Source organism: Myotis myotis, unplaced genomic scaffold (genome assembly GCF_014108235.1).
Source record: "Myotis myotis isolate mMyoMyo1 unplaced genomic scaffold, mMyoMyo1.p scaffold_m19_p_59, whole genome shotgun sequence".
In the NCBI taxonomy this organism is placed as follows: domain Eukaryota; kingdom Metazoa; phylum Chordata; class Mammalia; order Chiroptera; family Vespertilionidae; genus Myotis; species Myotis myotis.
In genome coordinates, this window is record NW_023416367.1 from 1 (window position 1) to 15,880 (window position 15,880).

The window sequence follows — 15,880 nt, forward strand, 5'->3', positions numbered from 1 at the left end:
GGAGAGAGAAACATCAATGATGAGAGAGCATCATCGGTCCCATAGCCCCTAGCGCGCAACCCCAGTACGGGCCCTGACTGGGAATGAAACGGGGATCTCTTGGTTCCGGGGTCCACGATCAAGCACTGAGCCACGCCAGTCGGGCAGCCACATATCAATTTAAAATGAAACTTTTTTTTAATTCAAATTTAGTAAAACTTAAAATTCACTGAGACATTTAGGTTTCTCTTGTTGGATACCTGAGGAGTGTTGGCTTGGTGTATTGACCAGCTAGCTGGTTTGCCTTGAAAGCAAATATGAAATGAAAGAAAGGAAATGTGTCTCCCCTCAGAGCAAGAGTACTGCTCACATGAGAACGATGAGATTTGGATGATTGGGCCACAGCACTGAACGGATCCCTCTTGCACAGAGTGCCTCCTTTTGAAATACTCAAAAGTGGCATTCCTTTGTCCTTTTCTGCTTAGAATTTTCTGACATGGTGGTTTTCATTTTAATTATAGATTGTTCCAGTGGTGGTGTCAGTGAACTATGGCCCCTCCGGTAGAACCAGGGCTGTGTACCTTGTTTCCGTTCCGTCCTGTTCCAGTGGAACCATTGCCTCTCCCTAAGCTGAGTTTGACTGGTGAGTTAAATTCTGGGCTCATGGAGGAAGGGAAATGATTCAGGAAGTGTTTAGTGGAGGGAGTTGTTTTGAGTTACTCCTGTTGCAACCAAAGCAATGCTCTTGCTATCCCTAGTGATTTTAAGTATGGTTGAGAGCTAGTCTACTGGTTGTTTCTGGCCAAATAGCAAATGCAGCTAAACGGCGAGGGAAGTAGAATGCCCCCCATTAAGTAATTTTTCCTTTCCTGAGACCATTTCAAGATACAAATTGGCACTTGGGAAAGTTTAGAAAGATATGATTGAGTCTGGCCAGTGCTGCACGGTGGTCGAGCGTCCGCCTGTGAAGCAGGCAGGAGTGCACAGTTGGTTTGATTCCGGGTCAGGGCACAGGCCCGGGTTGCAGACTGGATCACCAATAGGGGTCGTGAAGGAGGAAACCGATCAATGCTTCTCTCTCATGGTTTACGTTTCTGTCTCGCCCTTTCTCCCTCCCTGAAATCAATCAAAGTGTATTTTTTAAAATATATACTGAGTCTAGCCCCGGCTGATGGGGCTCATTGGATGGGCATCTCCCCTTGCACTGAAAGGTTTCCGGATCAGTTCCCAGGGAGGGCACATGGCAGGGTTTTGCGGTCAATTCCATGGCGGGGGTGGCAGGAGGCGGCTGGTGCACCTCTCATCTATGTTCTCTGCCTCTCCCTTCCTCTCTCTACTGTCTGTCTATATACTGGAGGTATGATCCTTGTGTCAACCAGAACCTATACATAAAGCAAAATGAGAAGAAACTGTCACTTCTGGTACTTTCACTTCTGACAGTTCACTAGTGTGAACATTTTGGTGTATATATTTCCAGATTTTATTTCCCCATTTTATCAGTGTATACGTAGTTATCAGAAGAAATTAAATGTTTCAAAACTTATTTTAAAACTGTATTATACAGTGAGCACCTTCCATGTCAGCATATATGTGTACGTGTGTGTGTGTGTGTGTGTGTGTGTGTGTGTGTGTATGGAACTATGTATATGTACATGAGAAGACATGGTCTACACGTGTTTTTAATAAACAACCTTATTTAATCAAAAGGAGTATTTAACTTAATGGGAAATAGTCTACATAAATAGGTAGGTACTTTTAGAAATTATCCTTATTTACTATTATAAATGTACAGTTGGGATGTATTCCTCTGAATTATTTAAGATAATCGCCTAGAACTCTTCTGACAGCACGAGAGAAGGCTTCCAGCGCAGCCAGTAGCTGGCTCCATAATGGCTTCAGGTACTGCCTCGGTCCAGGCCTGGCCAGGGCAGTGCCTCTCGTTGGACCAGGCTCTGGCCCCTGAGCGGGCCCTTCCTCTGCCTCCGGAGAGCTCTGGAGCTCTGGGCGTGGACCTGGAGCAGGAGAAAGAGACAGATTGACTCACACTCCTGGCTTTCCTGTGACTTAGTGCAGACAGGAAAGATGCCACCGCCTTTAAGGGAACTCCAGCCCATGAGCCTGCCCTCCCCCGATGATCGGCCCAGATGATCATTCCGCCTCACCTTGTTGAGTTGCCTGGGTGGGCTCAAGGTGCTGCAGCGCCAACCATAGATTTTGGGCGTGGCCCACCAGGTGTGAGGCAGGGGAGTTGATGGGCACCAAGGCCTGCTCTACCTCGAAGCAGGCGAAAGGAAGGGGCTGCCCCAAACCCTGGACGTGGTCCAGCCAGGTCCCCACCATCGCAGCAAAGGCCCTGGGGAGAGGCAGGTGGGCAGCAGATTCTGAGTCCTGGTCTTTCCTTCCACTCTGCCCTCCCATGGCACACTTGTTTAGATCTGAGCCTCTGTGCAGGCCCCCCTTGCCCACCCAGGGGACAGCCCCATGCCACCCCCGGCCCCTGTGTGGCTGTCCTGGTTGTAGCAGTTGTGGGATCCAGCAGGTTCAACACGGAGTCTGTGTGAGACTCTTCTTCCCACTGGCAGCTCTCCTGAAGGTCCAGTGCACTGCCCACCCCCACCCTCCAGGCCCTGGGCATCTGGGCTGAGGACTGAGACAGACTTGTGAGCAGCCTGCTCACCACAGGCCTGTTCTGAGCCTGGCCACCGTGGTCAGGGGAGATGGATATGGAGAGGGGCAGGCAGAGCGGGGTGGGTCTGTGGCGGGGAGGGGACTGTGAGGGACAACTCAGCACAGCGTCCCCTCTGGGTCTACAAGGCCCGGGACCCCACCCACTGTCGTCTTTGACTCCTGTCCTCCGGGAATAGAAGACTCCAGAGCCCAGGCCTTTCTTGGGAATCAGATGATGTATAAGATTAGGGTTCTGCCAGGCACTCTCCACCCCCCACCCACCACAGTCCCCACGATGCTGACTCTGGGGGCCCTCCTTCTGGACCCGGAGACCACTCACTTTATGACTTGGTCCTGCGGTGTGTCAGCCCGGTCATTGTAAGCAGGTGTGCCTCCAGATGGAAAAATCACTCTGATCGCATCAGCCCTGATGGATGGTGGACACGACCTGCAAATGATGGAGAGCGTGACTGCTGGACCCAATGCCCAGAACTGAGGCCCAGGGATTGTCGTCTGCTTCATTCCTTGAGTCAGGCTAAGTGTCTCCAAAAGTGCGTGCACATTGTCGAGTAAAGAAACTCCAACCAGAAGCATGCCATACATCTGAGTGGGCCTGGGCCCCTGCTCTCCCCAGAAATCCCCAGTGTGGCTCCACCAAGGACCAGGACCGGCTAGGTGAAATCTCACACTGCTTAACAGGTTGCTTTGCATGTGCTTTTCCAACCTCCGATGCCACAGGCCTCTGATGGGTGTGTCAGAGTTCTTTCCGTGGGACAGAGTGAAAGAATTGCCACCAACAAGCGCCGCACATCCAGCTACCCTGTCTGCAGAGCCAGGGAGCAGGTGAGACCTGCCATGGCTTGTCCCCACAGCAGTGCTATGAGGTCCTCCCCGCCCCCCTCAGCAGCCCACTTTTCAGAGGAGCATCCTGAGACTCGGGAAGATGTGGTGACGTTTTCATGCCTCACAGCTAGCAGTGGGCAGAGTCACGCGTGTGTGCTCACCTAGTTAGAAGCTCGTCCAGGAACCGTTGGGCTCTGGAGCAGGCCAGCGTGGAGACGTGGGGGACGATTCCCCCCGGGAAAGCTGGTACCATGGCCATGGCCACCTTCTCCGAGGTGCCTTCCTGGAGGGCCTGCATCCTGCAGGACTCATGCAGGTTACCAGTTCGCTCAGCTGCACACTGGGTGGGAGAAGGAAGGACATCCATGTCAGCGGCATGACCGTGAATCCCACAAGGATGGAGGTTTGGAGCTCAGTCGGGAGGTCCCAGCCCCACTGGGACGTGTGCAAGAGGAGGGACAGGAGTGCCCCGGCTGGAGGAGGTTCTAGGTCTTCAAAGTGCCACTGAAGTTCCGTACATGTTCATACAATTGCCACCTTCTCGGCACCTTCCCCCCCCCCACCCCCGCCCCCTTCCCTTTAGCTGAGGATCAACAAACCTCCTTGTAGTAATAGTGTATATGAAGAGCCCGGGCCCTGTGAGTCCCAAAAAAAGGTCCTTGTTATAGAGATGAGAACACAGAGGCTTAGGAAATATCAGATGCCTGCTCAAGGGCATGCAGGTCAGAACTGGGTACTGTCCTGCATGACATTCCCTCTCAGGTACCAGAGACTTCCCTGCTACTGACATGGGTGGAAAGGGTGTGGGAACCTTGTCCCTCCCCAGCGTGGGAACAGTGTACACGGTAGAAATGGCCTGTGAAAGCCTTTGACTTCAAAAGAGAAAGTTATGTTTTATCCTTTTACATTAAAGGGCATTGTAAGACCCTCATTATGGAGATGGCAGATTCCGCAAGGTGGCAAATGCCTGGAGACTGCAGATGGGAGAAAGGCGATCACGGGGCAGGAATCTGACCAGAGGACTCGGGGAGGAGCTAATCCATGTGGTGGGTGTAAAGTGACAGGTGCCTCAGTGTCCCCATGAGGCAATTGCCAGGGACGGAACACTGTGTTTGAGTTGGACACCTTGACGTCGGCCAGGTGAAAATTTCAATGAGTGAGATTTCCCGGGCCAGGCTGGGAGCAAGGCAGCAGCCATCATCAGAAACTGCTGTTGGCAACGTCCCTGCCACAGCCCTTTGGGTTTGGAATCTGCCTGCAGCCGTTCAAATTTTACACGTGCTCGTCCTTCCCCCAGCAGTGGGCGTTCATCTCCAGCTGGGGACATTACATGTACTGTGGCCTGAATTGTGTACCCCTAATCCCATGACTTTGCAACCCCTAGAACTTGATTATGTGTCTGCATTTGAGTTTTAGTCTTCAAGCAAGTCATTCAGGTGACGTGAATTCAGTGGTGTGGGTCTTCATCGAATCTGACCAGTGTCCTTAGAAGAGGAGGGGAGGACACGTGGCAGTGCAGAGGGGAGTCCATGTGACACACAGAGAGAAGACAGCCATCTACAAGCTGAGGAGCAACCCCCTCAGGCGATACCAGCCCCGCTGACAGCACCATCTCGCACTTCTAGCCTCCGGAATTGTGAGAAAATGAATGTCTACTGTTACCGCCACCCAGTGTGGTCCTATGTTATGGCAGCTCAAGCAAGCACCCTAACGCAGTCCATTCCGACACACATCAGTGTTCTGGGCAGCACTGCTGACATGGCAGCTGAACTGCATTAGGCCCATGTCTGACAGCACTGAAAGGCTACATCACTGGGCAAACAATCTCCATTATTGGACCTGGTCAGTAAGGATAGTGGAGCTGAGTGCTCCATAGGATTCGTGGCAAGTGTAGTTTAAGCAACACAGACAGCGAAATGCCCAAGTGCTTATGGTCTACTGCAGTGGTCAGCAATCTCTTTAGACAACAGAGCCAAATATCAACAGTATGATGATTGAAATTTCTTTTGATAGCCAAATTTTTTAAACTTAAACTATATAGGTAGGTACATTGTTATTCACTTAATTAGGGTACTCCTAAGGCTTAGAAAGAGCCACTCTCAAGGGGCCATAGAACCGCATATGGCATGAGAGCCACAGTTTGCCGACCACAGGTCTACTGTGAAGTCAAACAACAGTTCTCTCTCTGATATTTCTACAAATATGTGAGGAGTGTCTCTCTTTTTTTTTTCTTTATTGAATAAGATATTACAAATGTGTCCTTATCCCCCCAATCCTGCCCTTACCCTCCCTGCCTATTGTCCACATCCATCACTTATGCTTATATGCATGCATACAAGTCCATTGCTTGATCTTTCCCCCATTCCCACACCCTCCCCTGCCTTCCCTCTGAGTTTTGAGCATCTGATTGCTGCTTCTCTGTCTCTACATCTGTTTTTGTTGATCGATTTATGTTGTTCATTATAATCCACAAATGAGTGAGACCATGTGGTAGTTATCTTTCTCTGACTGACTTGTTGCACTTAGCATAATGCTCTCCAGCTCCATCCATGCTGTTGCAAATGGTAGGAGTTCCTTCCTTTTTCAGCTGTATAGTATTCCATTGTGTAGATGTGCCAAAGTTTTTTAATCCATTCATCTGCTGATGGGCACTTAGGCTGATTCCAAATCTTAGCTATTGTAAATTGTGCTGCTATGAACATAGGGGTGCATATATCCTTTCTGATTGGTGTTTCTGGTTTCTTGGGATATATCCCTAGAAGTGGGATCACGGGGTCAAATGGAAGTTCCATTTTCAGTTTTTTGAGGAAACTCCATACTGTTCTCCACAGTGGCTGCACCAGTTTGCATTCCCACCAGCAGTGAACAAAGGTTCCTTTTTCTCAGCATCCTCGCCAGCATTTGTCATTTGTTGATTTGTTGATGATAGCCATTCTGACATGTGTGAGATGGTACCTCATTGTTGTTTTGATTTGCATCTCTCGGATGATTAGTGACTTTGAGCATGTTTTCTCTATGTCTCTTGGCTTTCTGAATGTCCTCTTTCAAAAAGTGTCTGTTTAGGTCCGTTGCCCATTTTTTGATTGGGTTGTTTATCTTCCTTTTGTTGAGTTGTATGAGTTTCCTATAAATGTTGGAGATTAAACCTTTATCAGAGATATGATTGGCAAATATGTTCTCCCATGCAGTGGGTTTTCTTGTTGTTTTGTTGATGGTTTCTTTTGCTGTGCAGAAGCTTTTTATTTTGATATAGTCCCATTTGCTTATTTTCCCTTTAGTTTCCATTGCCCTTAGGACAGCCGTGGGCAAACTACGGCCCGCGGGCCGGATTCGGCCCGTTTGAAATGAATAAAACTAAAAAAAAAAAAAGACCGTACCCTTTTATGTAATGATGTTTACTTTGAATTTATATTAGTTCACACAAACACTCCATCCATGCTTTTGTTCCGGCCCTCCGGTCCAGTTTAAGAACCCATTGTGGCCCTCGAGTCAGAAAGTTTGTCCACCCCTGCCCTAGGAACTGTGTCAGTGAAGAAATTCCTTCGGCATATATCTGAGATTTTGCTACCTGTGATTTCCTCTAATAATCTTATGGTTTGCTGTCTTACGTTTAAGTCCTTTATCCATTTTGAGTTTATTTTTATGTATGGTGTAAGTTGGTGGTCTAGTTTCATTTTTTTTGCATGTGTCTGACCAAATTCCCCAGCACCATTTATTGAAGAGACTATCTTGACTCCATTGTATGTTCTTGCCTCCTTTGTCAAATATTAATTGAGCAAAATGGTTTGGGTCGATTTCTGGGCTCTCTGTTCTATTCCATTGGTCTATATGTCTGTTCTTGTGCCAGTACCAAACAGTTTGAGAACAATGGCTTTGTAATACTGCTTGATATCTGGAATTGAGATCCCACCTACTTTGTTCTTCTTTCTCAGGATCGCAGAAGCTATTTGGGGTGGTTTTTTTTTTATTCCAGATGAATTTTTGGAGAGTTCTTTCTAGGTCTGTGAAATATGCTGTTGGTATTTTAATGGGAAGTGCATTGAATCTATAGATTGCTTTGGGTAGTATGGACATTTTATTGATGTCGATTCTACCAATCCATGAACATGGTATGTTCTTCCATCTGTTTATGTCTTCCTCTATCTCTTTTTTCAAAGTCCTGTAGTTTTCTGGGTAGAGGTCTTTTAGCTCCTTGGTTAAGTTTATTCCCAGGTATCTTAATTTTTTTGGTGCAATGGTAAATGGGATTGTTTTTTTAATTTCTCTTTCTGTAAGTTCACTATTGGCGTATAAAAGTGCCATAGATTTCTTGCATTAATTTTGTATCCTGCTACATTGCCAAATTCATTTATTAGGTCTAATAATTTTTTGATGGAGTCTTTAGGGTTAAAGTACAGTATCATGTCGTCTGCGAATAATGACAATTTTACTTCATCTTTTCCAATTTGGATGCCTTTTTATTTCTTCTTCTTCTTGTCTGATCGCTTTGGCTAGCACTTCCAGTACTATGTCGAACAGGAGTGGTGAAATTGGGCATCCCTGTCTTGTTCCTGTTCTTAAGGGAAATGGCTTTAGTTTTTGCCCATTGAGTATGATGTTGGCTGTAAGTGTGTCATATATGGCTTTCGTTACGTTGAGGTACGATCCCTCTATTCCCTCTTTGCTGAGCATTTTTATTAGAAAAGGGTGTTGGACTTTGTCAAATGCCTTTTCTGCATCATCGATATGATTATGTGATTTTTGTCTCTCAACTTATGTGATGTATCACATTTATTGATTTGCAGATATTGTACCAGCCTTGCATTCCTGAATAAATCCCACTTGGTCATGGTGTATGATCTTTCTAAAGTAATACTGGATCCGGTTTGCTAGAATTTTGTTGAGGATTTTAGCATCTATGTTCATCAGGGATATTGGCCTGTAATTCTCTTTCTTTGTGGTGTCTTTATCTGGTTTTTGGATTAGGGTGATGCTGGCTTCATAGAAAGAGCTTAGAAGTGTGCCTTCCTCTTGAATTTTTTGGAATAGTCTGAGAAGGATTGGCTTTAATTCTTCTTTGAATGTTCAGTAAAACTCCCCTGTGAAGCCATCTGGTCCAGGGCTTTTATTTGCTTGAAGCTTTTTGATTACTGTTTCAATTTCATCAGCAGTTATTGGCCTATTCAGGTTTTTTGATTCTTCCTGATTGAGTTTTGGAAGCTTGTATATTTCTAGGAATGTGTACATTTTGTTGAGGTTGTCCAGTTTGTTGGAGTAGAGTTGCTCGTAGTATTTTTTGACAATCCTTTGTATATCAGTAGGGTCAGTTGTTACTTCACCTCTTTCATTTCTGATTTTGTTTTTTTGGGTCCTCTCTTTGTTTCTTGATGAGCCTGGCGAGAGGTTTATCAATCTTGTTAACCCTTTCAAAGAACCAGCTCTTGGTTTCATTGATCTTTGTATTGTTTTTTTGGTCTCTATGTTGTTTATTTCTGCTCTGATCTTTATTATTTCCTTCCTTCTGGATACTGTGGGCTTTTCTTGTTGCTCTCTTTCTAACTCTTTGAGTTGTAGGGTTAGATCATTTATTGCCAGTTTTTCTTGTTTTTTGAGGTAGGCCTGTGGAGCTATGAACTTCCCTCTCAGGACTGCTTTCATTGTGTCCCATAGATTTTTGGATCGTTGTGTTTTCATTGTCATTTGTTTCCAGGATGCTTTTTATTTCTTCTTTGATCTCTCTGGTAACCCAGTCATTGCTTAATAGCATGTTATTTAGCCTCCAAGTGTTTAATTTTTTTCAATGTTTTTATTGTAGTTGACTTCTAGTTTTATGCCATTGTGATCTGAGAAGATGCTTCTTATGATTTCTATTCTCTTGAATTTGAAGAGACTTTGCCTGTGTCCTAATATATGGTCTATCTTTGAAAATGTCCCATATGCACTGGAGAAGAATGTATATTCTGTAGCTTTGGGGTGAAATAGTCTGAAGGTGTCAATTAAGTCCATCTGATCTAGTGAGTCATTTAGGATTGCTGTTTCTTTGCTGGTTTTTTGTTTAGAGGATTTATCCAGTGGTGTCAGTGGGGTATTAAAGTACCCTACTATGACTATATTGCTATCGATCTCTCCCTAGATATCTTCCAGAAGTTGTTTTATGTATTTGGGTACTCTTGTATTGGGTACATATATGTTTACCAGAGTTACATCTTCTTGTTGAATTGCTCCCTTTAGTATTATGTAGTGGCCTTCCTTATCTCTTGTTATGGCCTTTACTTTGAGGTCTGTTTTATCAGATATAAGTATCGCAACCCCAGCTTTTTTCTCATTTCCATTTGCCTGAAGAAATTTTTTCCGTCCCTTCACTCTCAGTCTGTGTGAATCCTTTGTTCTGAGGTGGGTCTCTTGCAGACAGCATATATATGGGTCATGTTTTCTTATCCATTCAGCCACTCGATGTCTTTTGATTGGAGCATTTAATCCATTTACATTTAATGTTATTATTGAAAAGTACTTGTTTGTGGTCATTTTTATTCTTTTTTTTTTTAATTAAATCTTTATTGTTCAGATTATTACATTTGTTCCTCTTTTTTTTCCCCCCATAACTCCCCTCCTCCCAGCTCCCGCCCCACCCTCCGCCCTCACTCCCCACCCACTGTCCTCTTCCATAGATGCACGATTTTTGTCCAGTCTCTTCCCGCATCTCCCACACCCCTTTCCCTCCCAAGAATAGTCAGTCCATTCCCTTTCTATGTCCCTGATTCTATTATGATCACCAGATTATTTATTCACTTGATTCTTAGATTCACTTGTTGATAGATGCATATTTGTTGTTCATAATTTGTATCTTTACCTTTTTCTTCCTCTTCCTCTTCTTAAAGGATACCTTTCAGCATTTCATATAATACTGGTTTGGTGGTGATGAACTCCTTTAGCTTTTCCTTATCTGTGAAGCTCTTTATCTGACCTTCCATTCTGAATGTTAGCTTTGCTGGATAAAGTAATCTTGGTTGTAGGTTCTTGGTATTCATCACTTTGAATATTTCTTGCCATTCCCTTCTGGCCTGCAAAGTTTCTGTTGAGAAATCAGCTGACAGTCGTATGGGTATTCCCTTGTAGGTAACTGGGTTTCTTTCTCTTGCTGCTTTTAAGATTCTCTCTTTGTCTTTTGCTCTTGGCATTTTAATTATGATGTGTCTTGGTGTGGTCCTCTTTGGATTCCTTTTGTTTGGGGTTCTCTGCGCTTCCTGGACCTGTAGGTCTATTTCTTTCACCAGGTGGGGGAAGTTTTCTGTCATTATTTCTTTAAATAGGTTTTCAATATCTTGCTCTCTCTCATCCTCTGGCACCCCTATAATTCTGATGTTGGTGCGCTTGAAGCTGTCCCAGAGGCTCCTTACACTATCTTCATATTTTCGGATTCTTTTTTCATTTTGCTTTTCCAGTTGGGTGTTTTTTGCTTCTTCGCATTTCGAATCTTTGACTTGATTCTTGCGCTCCTCTGGTCTGCTGTTGGGTGTCTGTATAATATTGTTTATTTCAGTCAGTGTATGCTTAATTTCTAGTTGGTTCTTTATCACAACATCGAGGGTCTCATTAGATTTCTTGAGGATCTCACTACATTTATCGGCGGTCTCACCAGTCTTTTCGAGGGCCTTACTAAGTTTATCGGCAGCTTCTAGACAGTTCTTAAGAGACCTTAAAAGTGTGGTTCTGAACTCAATATCCTCCATTGACAGTTTTGTCCTGTTTCTTTGTCTCCTCATTTTTTATGCTTTCTTGGTGCACCCCCTAGTGGTCTTTGTCCGCAGTCTTGTTGCCTTTAAGCCTTGATTGATGTCGGCAATACCGGGGTGATTTGACCTCCAGGGTAACTGGCTATGAGAGTCTGCTGTGTCTGTAGTGGGAGGGCTTCTGTGCTGGATCTCTAGGGCGGTGCTAATCTAGCGTTTGCCTGAGGCTATCCGGCAAATGGTTCTGTGCAGTTTGTGCAGGGCTTGGGCGGGGCGGGTCCCCGGGGATCTACAGGGCGGGTGGAACGAGCAGTTATGGCGACTCTCAGTTCCTTCCCCAGGGGCTCTGCCTCTCAGAGCCCCAGCAATGGCTGCAAACCTCGGAGAGAAAGCTGCCTTCGAGTTCCGACCGAAGCCAGACAGTCCCGTTTCTCCCGTTTGAGTCTCGGTCCCCAGAGACTCGCCCGGATCTGGAGCTCAGAGTCTGAAACTCCCTCCCGATTGAAAACAACAACCGCGCCCTCCGCCGCCAGCCCGCTCCGCGCGCACACTCCGCACCTGAGTATTTCACTTCAGCACTGCGCCTCCTCTGAGTCTGGGTATGATATTCTCTTTCCTCCTAGTTGTAGAATTTCCACTCAGCCAGCCTTCCCGTGGTTCTGGGTGATGTCCGTTCTGTCCTTTAGTTATATCTCTGAAGTGGTTGTTTGAGGCAGCGATCTCTGGCGTTAACCTATGCCGCCATCTTCCATTTTTATTCTTAATGTTTGTGTTTCTTCTTGTCTTTCTGTTTCTTCTTTTTACAGCAGTCCCTTTAGCGTGTCTTGCATTGCTGGTTTGTTGGTAATAAACTCTCTTCGCCCTTTTTTGTCTGTGAAGCTCCTGATTCCACCTTCAATTTTGAATGATAGCCTTGCTGGGTATAGTATTCTTGGATTCATTCCCTTGCTTTGCATCATTTTGTATATTTCATTCTGTTCCCTTCTTGCCTGGTGTGTTTCTGTTGCGAAGTCAGCTGATATTCTAATAGGAGATCCCGTGTAGATAACTTTCTGTCTCTCTCTGGCAACCTTCAAGATTCTTACTTTGTCATTGGTGTTTGCCAATTTAATTATGATGTGTCTTTTTTTTAATATATATTTTATTGATTTTTTACAGAGAGGAAGAGAGAGAGATAGTTAGAAACATCGATGAGAGAGAAACATCGATCAGCTGCCTCCTGCACATCCCCCACTGGGGAAGTGCCCACAATCCAGGTACATGCCCTTGACCGGAATCAAACCCCCGGGCCTTTCAGTCCGCAGGCCGACGCTCTGTCCACTGAGCCAAACCGGTTTCGGCTATGATGTGTCTTGGTGTTGGTCTTTGGGGGTTAATCTTGTTTGGCACTCTCTGTGCTTCTTGGACTTGTGTAGTTTTTTTCTTGCCAGTATCAGGGAAGTTTTCTGTCATTATTTCTTCAAACAGGTTTTCTATTCCTTGCTTCTCCTCCGCTCCTTCTGGTACCCCTATTAAGCGAATGTTGTTTCATTTTGCGTTGTCCCAAAGCTCCCTTAGGCTCTCCTCTTGCTTTTTAAGTTTTTTTTTTTCCGGTTGCTCCTGTTTGTGTGTTTTTTCCTACCTTGTCTTCTAATTCACTGATGCGATCCTTAGCCTCTTCTAGTCTGCTGTTTAAGCCTTCCATTGTGTTCTTTATTGCAGCTATGTTGTTCTTCATTTCCTCTTGGTTCCTTTTCATGTTGGTGACATTCTCATTCAGCTCCTTATAATTCTCATTGAGTTGTGTGTATTTGTCATCCAGCCATTTGAGCATCCTTATAACCATTACTCTGAATTCTTTCTCTGATGTTAGTAGCCTCAATTTCATTTAACTCCCTTTCTGGTGATTTCTCTTTTTCTTTCCTTTGTGGATTGCTTTTTTGTCTTCCCATGTTTTGCTGTAATGTTTTAATTGTAGCTCCGATTGCTTTGCTACCCAGTTTCTTTAGGGTATGGTGCTACTGGTGTGACCTCGCAGGTCTCCTGGGTATGGTAGTCTAGTGTAGCTCCCTTCTTGAGCTATTTGAGTTCTCTTGATGTAGACCTGCGAGCTGGAAAGGTACAACTGAGGTGTCTAGAAGTCAGCAGCCATGGAGGGGGTGTTCCACTTTTTGCTGTCTTATGCCCTTGGTTGAAATCACGCGTGCCCCTCAGGGACTCACGGTGGCACCCAGGAACCGTCTATTGGGATGGTGGGGCTCAGGAAGCTTGCATTCTGGCAAAGCATGACTGTGGTGTCAGAGTTCTGTAGTTGTGGGGTGGGTAGACTCAGCTTTTGCTACTGCCTCCGTGGTTGGATACACGCGATCCCAGCGGCAGCTCACAGAGGCACCTATGGTGTGTTTGCCTGCAGGGTGTACTGACACACTCTGAAGGGCCCTGGCACTGAAGCCACTGGATTACAGTGTCTGTGGGAAGGTATCCCAGAAAAGGGAATTCAGCGTTTCTACAGCCCAGCAGTGCACCCCTGTTTGTTTAAGTGCGTGACCAGCAGGGCTCGCAGCGGGGCCCCAGGGCTGCCTGTGGAGCGGTGGTCTTGGGAAACCTGCATGCTGGAAAAGCATGTGACTGTAGTGTCCAGAGTTCTGCAGCTGTGGGGTGGGGAAACTAAGTTTTGCTGATGCACCTGTGGTGGATAGGCTCCCGTTTCCAGTGACAGCACACAGGAGCACCTGCAGTGAGTTTGCTAGCGCAGGCACACTGAAGCACTCTGAAGGGCCCTGGCACACTTAATCAAGGCGTCTTTGGGCAGGTATTCAGGATGGGTGAATTCAGAATTTCTACTGCCCAGGGGAGTGCGTCCCTATTAGTCCAAGATCGGACCTAGCAGAGGCTCACTGCGGCTTCCCAAAGTGCCCTGTGGATAGATGGGCTCGGGGAGTGAGCAACTGTGGCAGTGCAGTTCACCGGGCCTGCGCTGAGCACTGACGCACTCTGAGAGGACCTGGTGCTGAGGGGCCCTGGCACTAAAGTTGCGCAGCTGGGTGTGTGTGGGCAGTTATTCAGGCAGGGGGAATTCAGAATTTCTACTGGGTTGCAGTGCGCCTGTGTCTGTACAAAATCACACCCATCTGAGGTTAACAGTGACTTCTAAGAGAAGTCTATGGAGTGGTGTGCCTCAGAGACCTGCGTGCTGGAGACATGCGAATGTTATGTGGGAGGTCTGCCACTGGGGAGGGGCAGTTGCACTTACTGCTGCGGGCGCAGCATGGAGGGTGCTCCTTTGGAGGTGGAGATCCCAGGGTCTGCAAGTCTGCAGGTGTGGCTGCAGGATTTTGGATGGAGTGGCTGCCGGGTCGCGGACAGTGTCCAAGGCCTGTCTGGGTCATGGTGCTGATGAGTTCCTAGAAGAGGCCGCTTTCCCCTTTAAGATGACGTGGGCTCCGTGCCTGAGTCCCGCAGTCCAGGGAGTGCCTGCAGTGGTATTAGTCTCTCCCTGTCCCAGAGAGCCTGGTCTGCCAGCCTCTGCTGTTCCTGCCGGATTTAACTGTCCCTCACTCACTCACTCACACACCACACACATCCACACACTTTCCTTTCATCCCCTCACTCACTTCCTATACCTCACCTCCATCTTGCCAGCTGCCATCTTTCTGATCTCATGAGGAGTATCTCTCTACCATCCCATGTAGCTGGAGGGGGGCGTGGGTGTCCGCATTTCTTTGTCTTGGGGCTGTGGGACACTAGGGAGAGTCCTGGGAGGGTGCCCGGGGAGTCCCCAGATTGGAGTGTGGGTTCTGGGCACTGCCAGGTTGTGTTGGGGTTGTGGGTGTAGAGACCCTCGAGGCCAGCTCTCACCTCAGACAGGCACTCGTCTGTGTCGTCAGCCTCGTGCACCTGCACCCTGACCCCGTAGGTGGTGTAGTCGGGTCCATGGGCCAGCACCTCAATGATGTCCTCCTTGGAGCTCTGCAAAGACAGAGTGGGTACTGAGCCAGGAGGCATCAGGAACCTTCCACCCAATCTGTGGTCCTGTGTCATGGCAGACCTAGTCTATGAGGACACAGTGAGGATGTTCCTGGCAGCCCTGCTGAGCTAGCAAGAATTGATTTGTGTCAAGGTGTAGCCACAGTGAAAGCCTGAATCACTGAGGAAAACTCTGTCCTTGTTGGGATGATATGGAGTTGGGTAAGGCCACAGCTCCTGAGCTGGCCGCACTGCAATGGTTTGTCGTCCTCTGTGAGGTGATAGGTTGCAGAGAAAAGTATTCAAGACCTTAATCCCTTCCTATGCCCCTAACCGCCCCTGATTCCCCCCCCCTTTTTGTTTCTTTTTTAAATACACAGCACTATCAAGTGGGATGATGTGTAAGGCTTGGAGAAGGTCTACAAGGACAGTCGGGCTGGGGCTGGTCCACAGGATACTTGGGGCAGGGAGTTCATCAGTTGAAAGGAGCATGAGGCAAAGAGAGCAACAGATGCTTTCTCTCTGATCCCAAGAAGCACAGGAAGAAAGACTGCTTTTCTCCCCTACCAGGGAGCTGGTCGGGAGGATTGAAGGTACAGATCACTTTGGGAGTGGGCCTGTGAGAACTTTGAGGCCCCAGATTTGAGTCTGACTTCTGGTCCCACCCCAGTCACCTCAGGGTCCTGGGTGTGGGGCAGCGCTCACCTCAGTTTGGCACTGGACGGTTTCCCTGTCCT

General features: G+C 46.9%; 1 protein-coding gene across 1 annotated transcript; it reads right to left on the reverse strand.

Moving 5' to 3' along the window:
• Nucleotides 1–3,646: 3,646 nt before the first annotated feature.
• LOC118657552 (ral guanine nucleotide dissociation stimulator-like) lies at nucleotides 3,647–15,218 on the reverse strand. The gene is made up of 2 exons (XM_036311673.1): nucleotides 15,036–15,218; nucleotides 3,647–3,829 (listed from the first exon to the last, which is right to left on the reverse strand). The coding sequence occupies exons 1-2, from the start codon at nucleotides 15,216–15,218 to the stop codon at nucleotides 3,647–3,649; spliced, it is 366 nt and encodes a 121-aa protein (XP_036167566.1).
• Between the last annotated feature and the right edge of the window lie 662 nt (nucleotides 15,219–15,880).

Bases quoted from the DNA above. Each gene is read 5' to 3' on its own strand.
- LOC118657552 (XM_036311673.1), bottom strand. From the start codon at position 15,218: ATGACACAGGACCACAGATTGGGTGGAAGGTTCCTGATGCCTCCTGGC. The intron at 3,830-15,035 runs GTGAGAGCTGGC...TCTCCCACCCAG, and splicing joins CAGACGAGTGCCTGTCTGAG to TGTGCAGCTGAGCGAACTGG.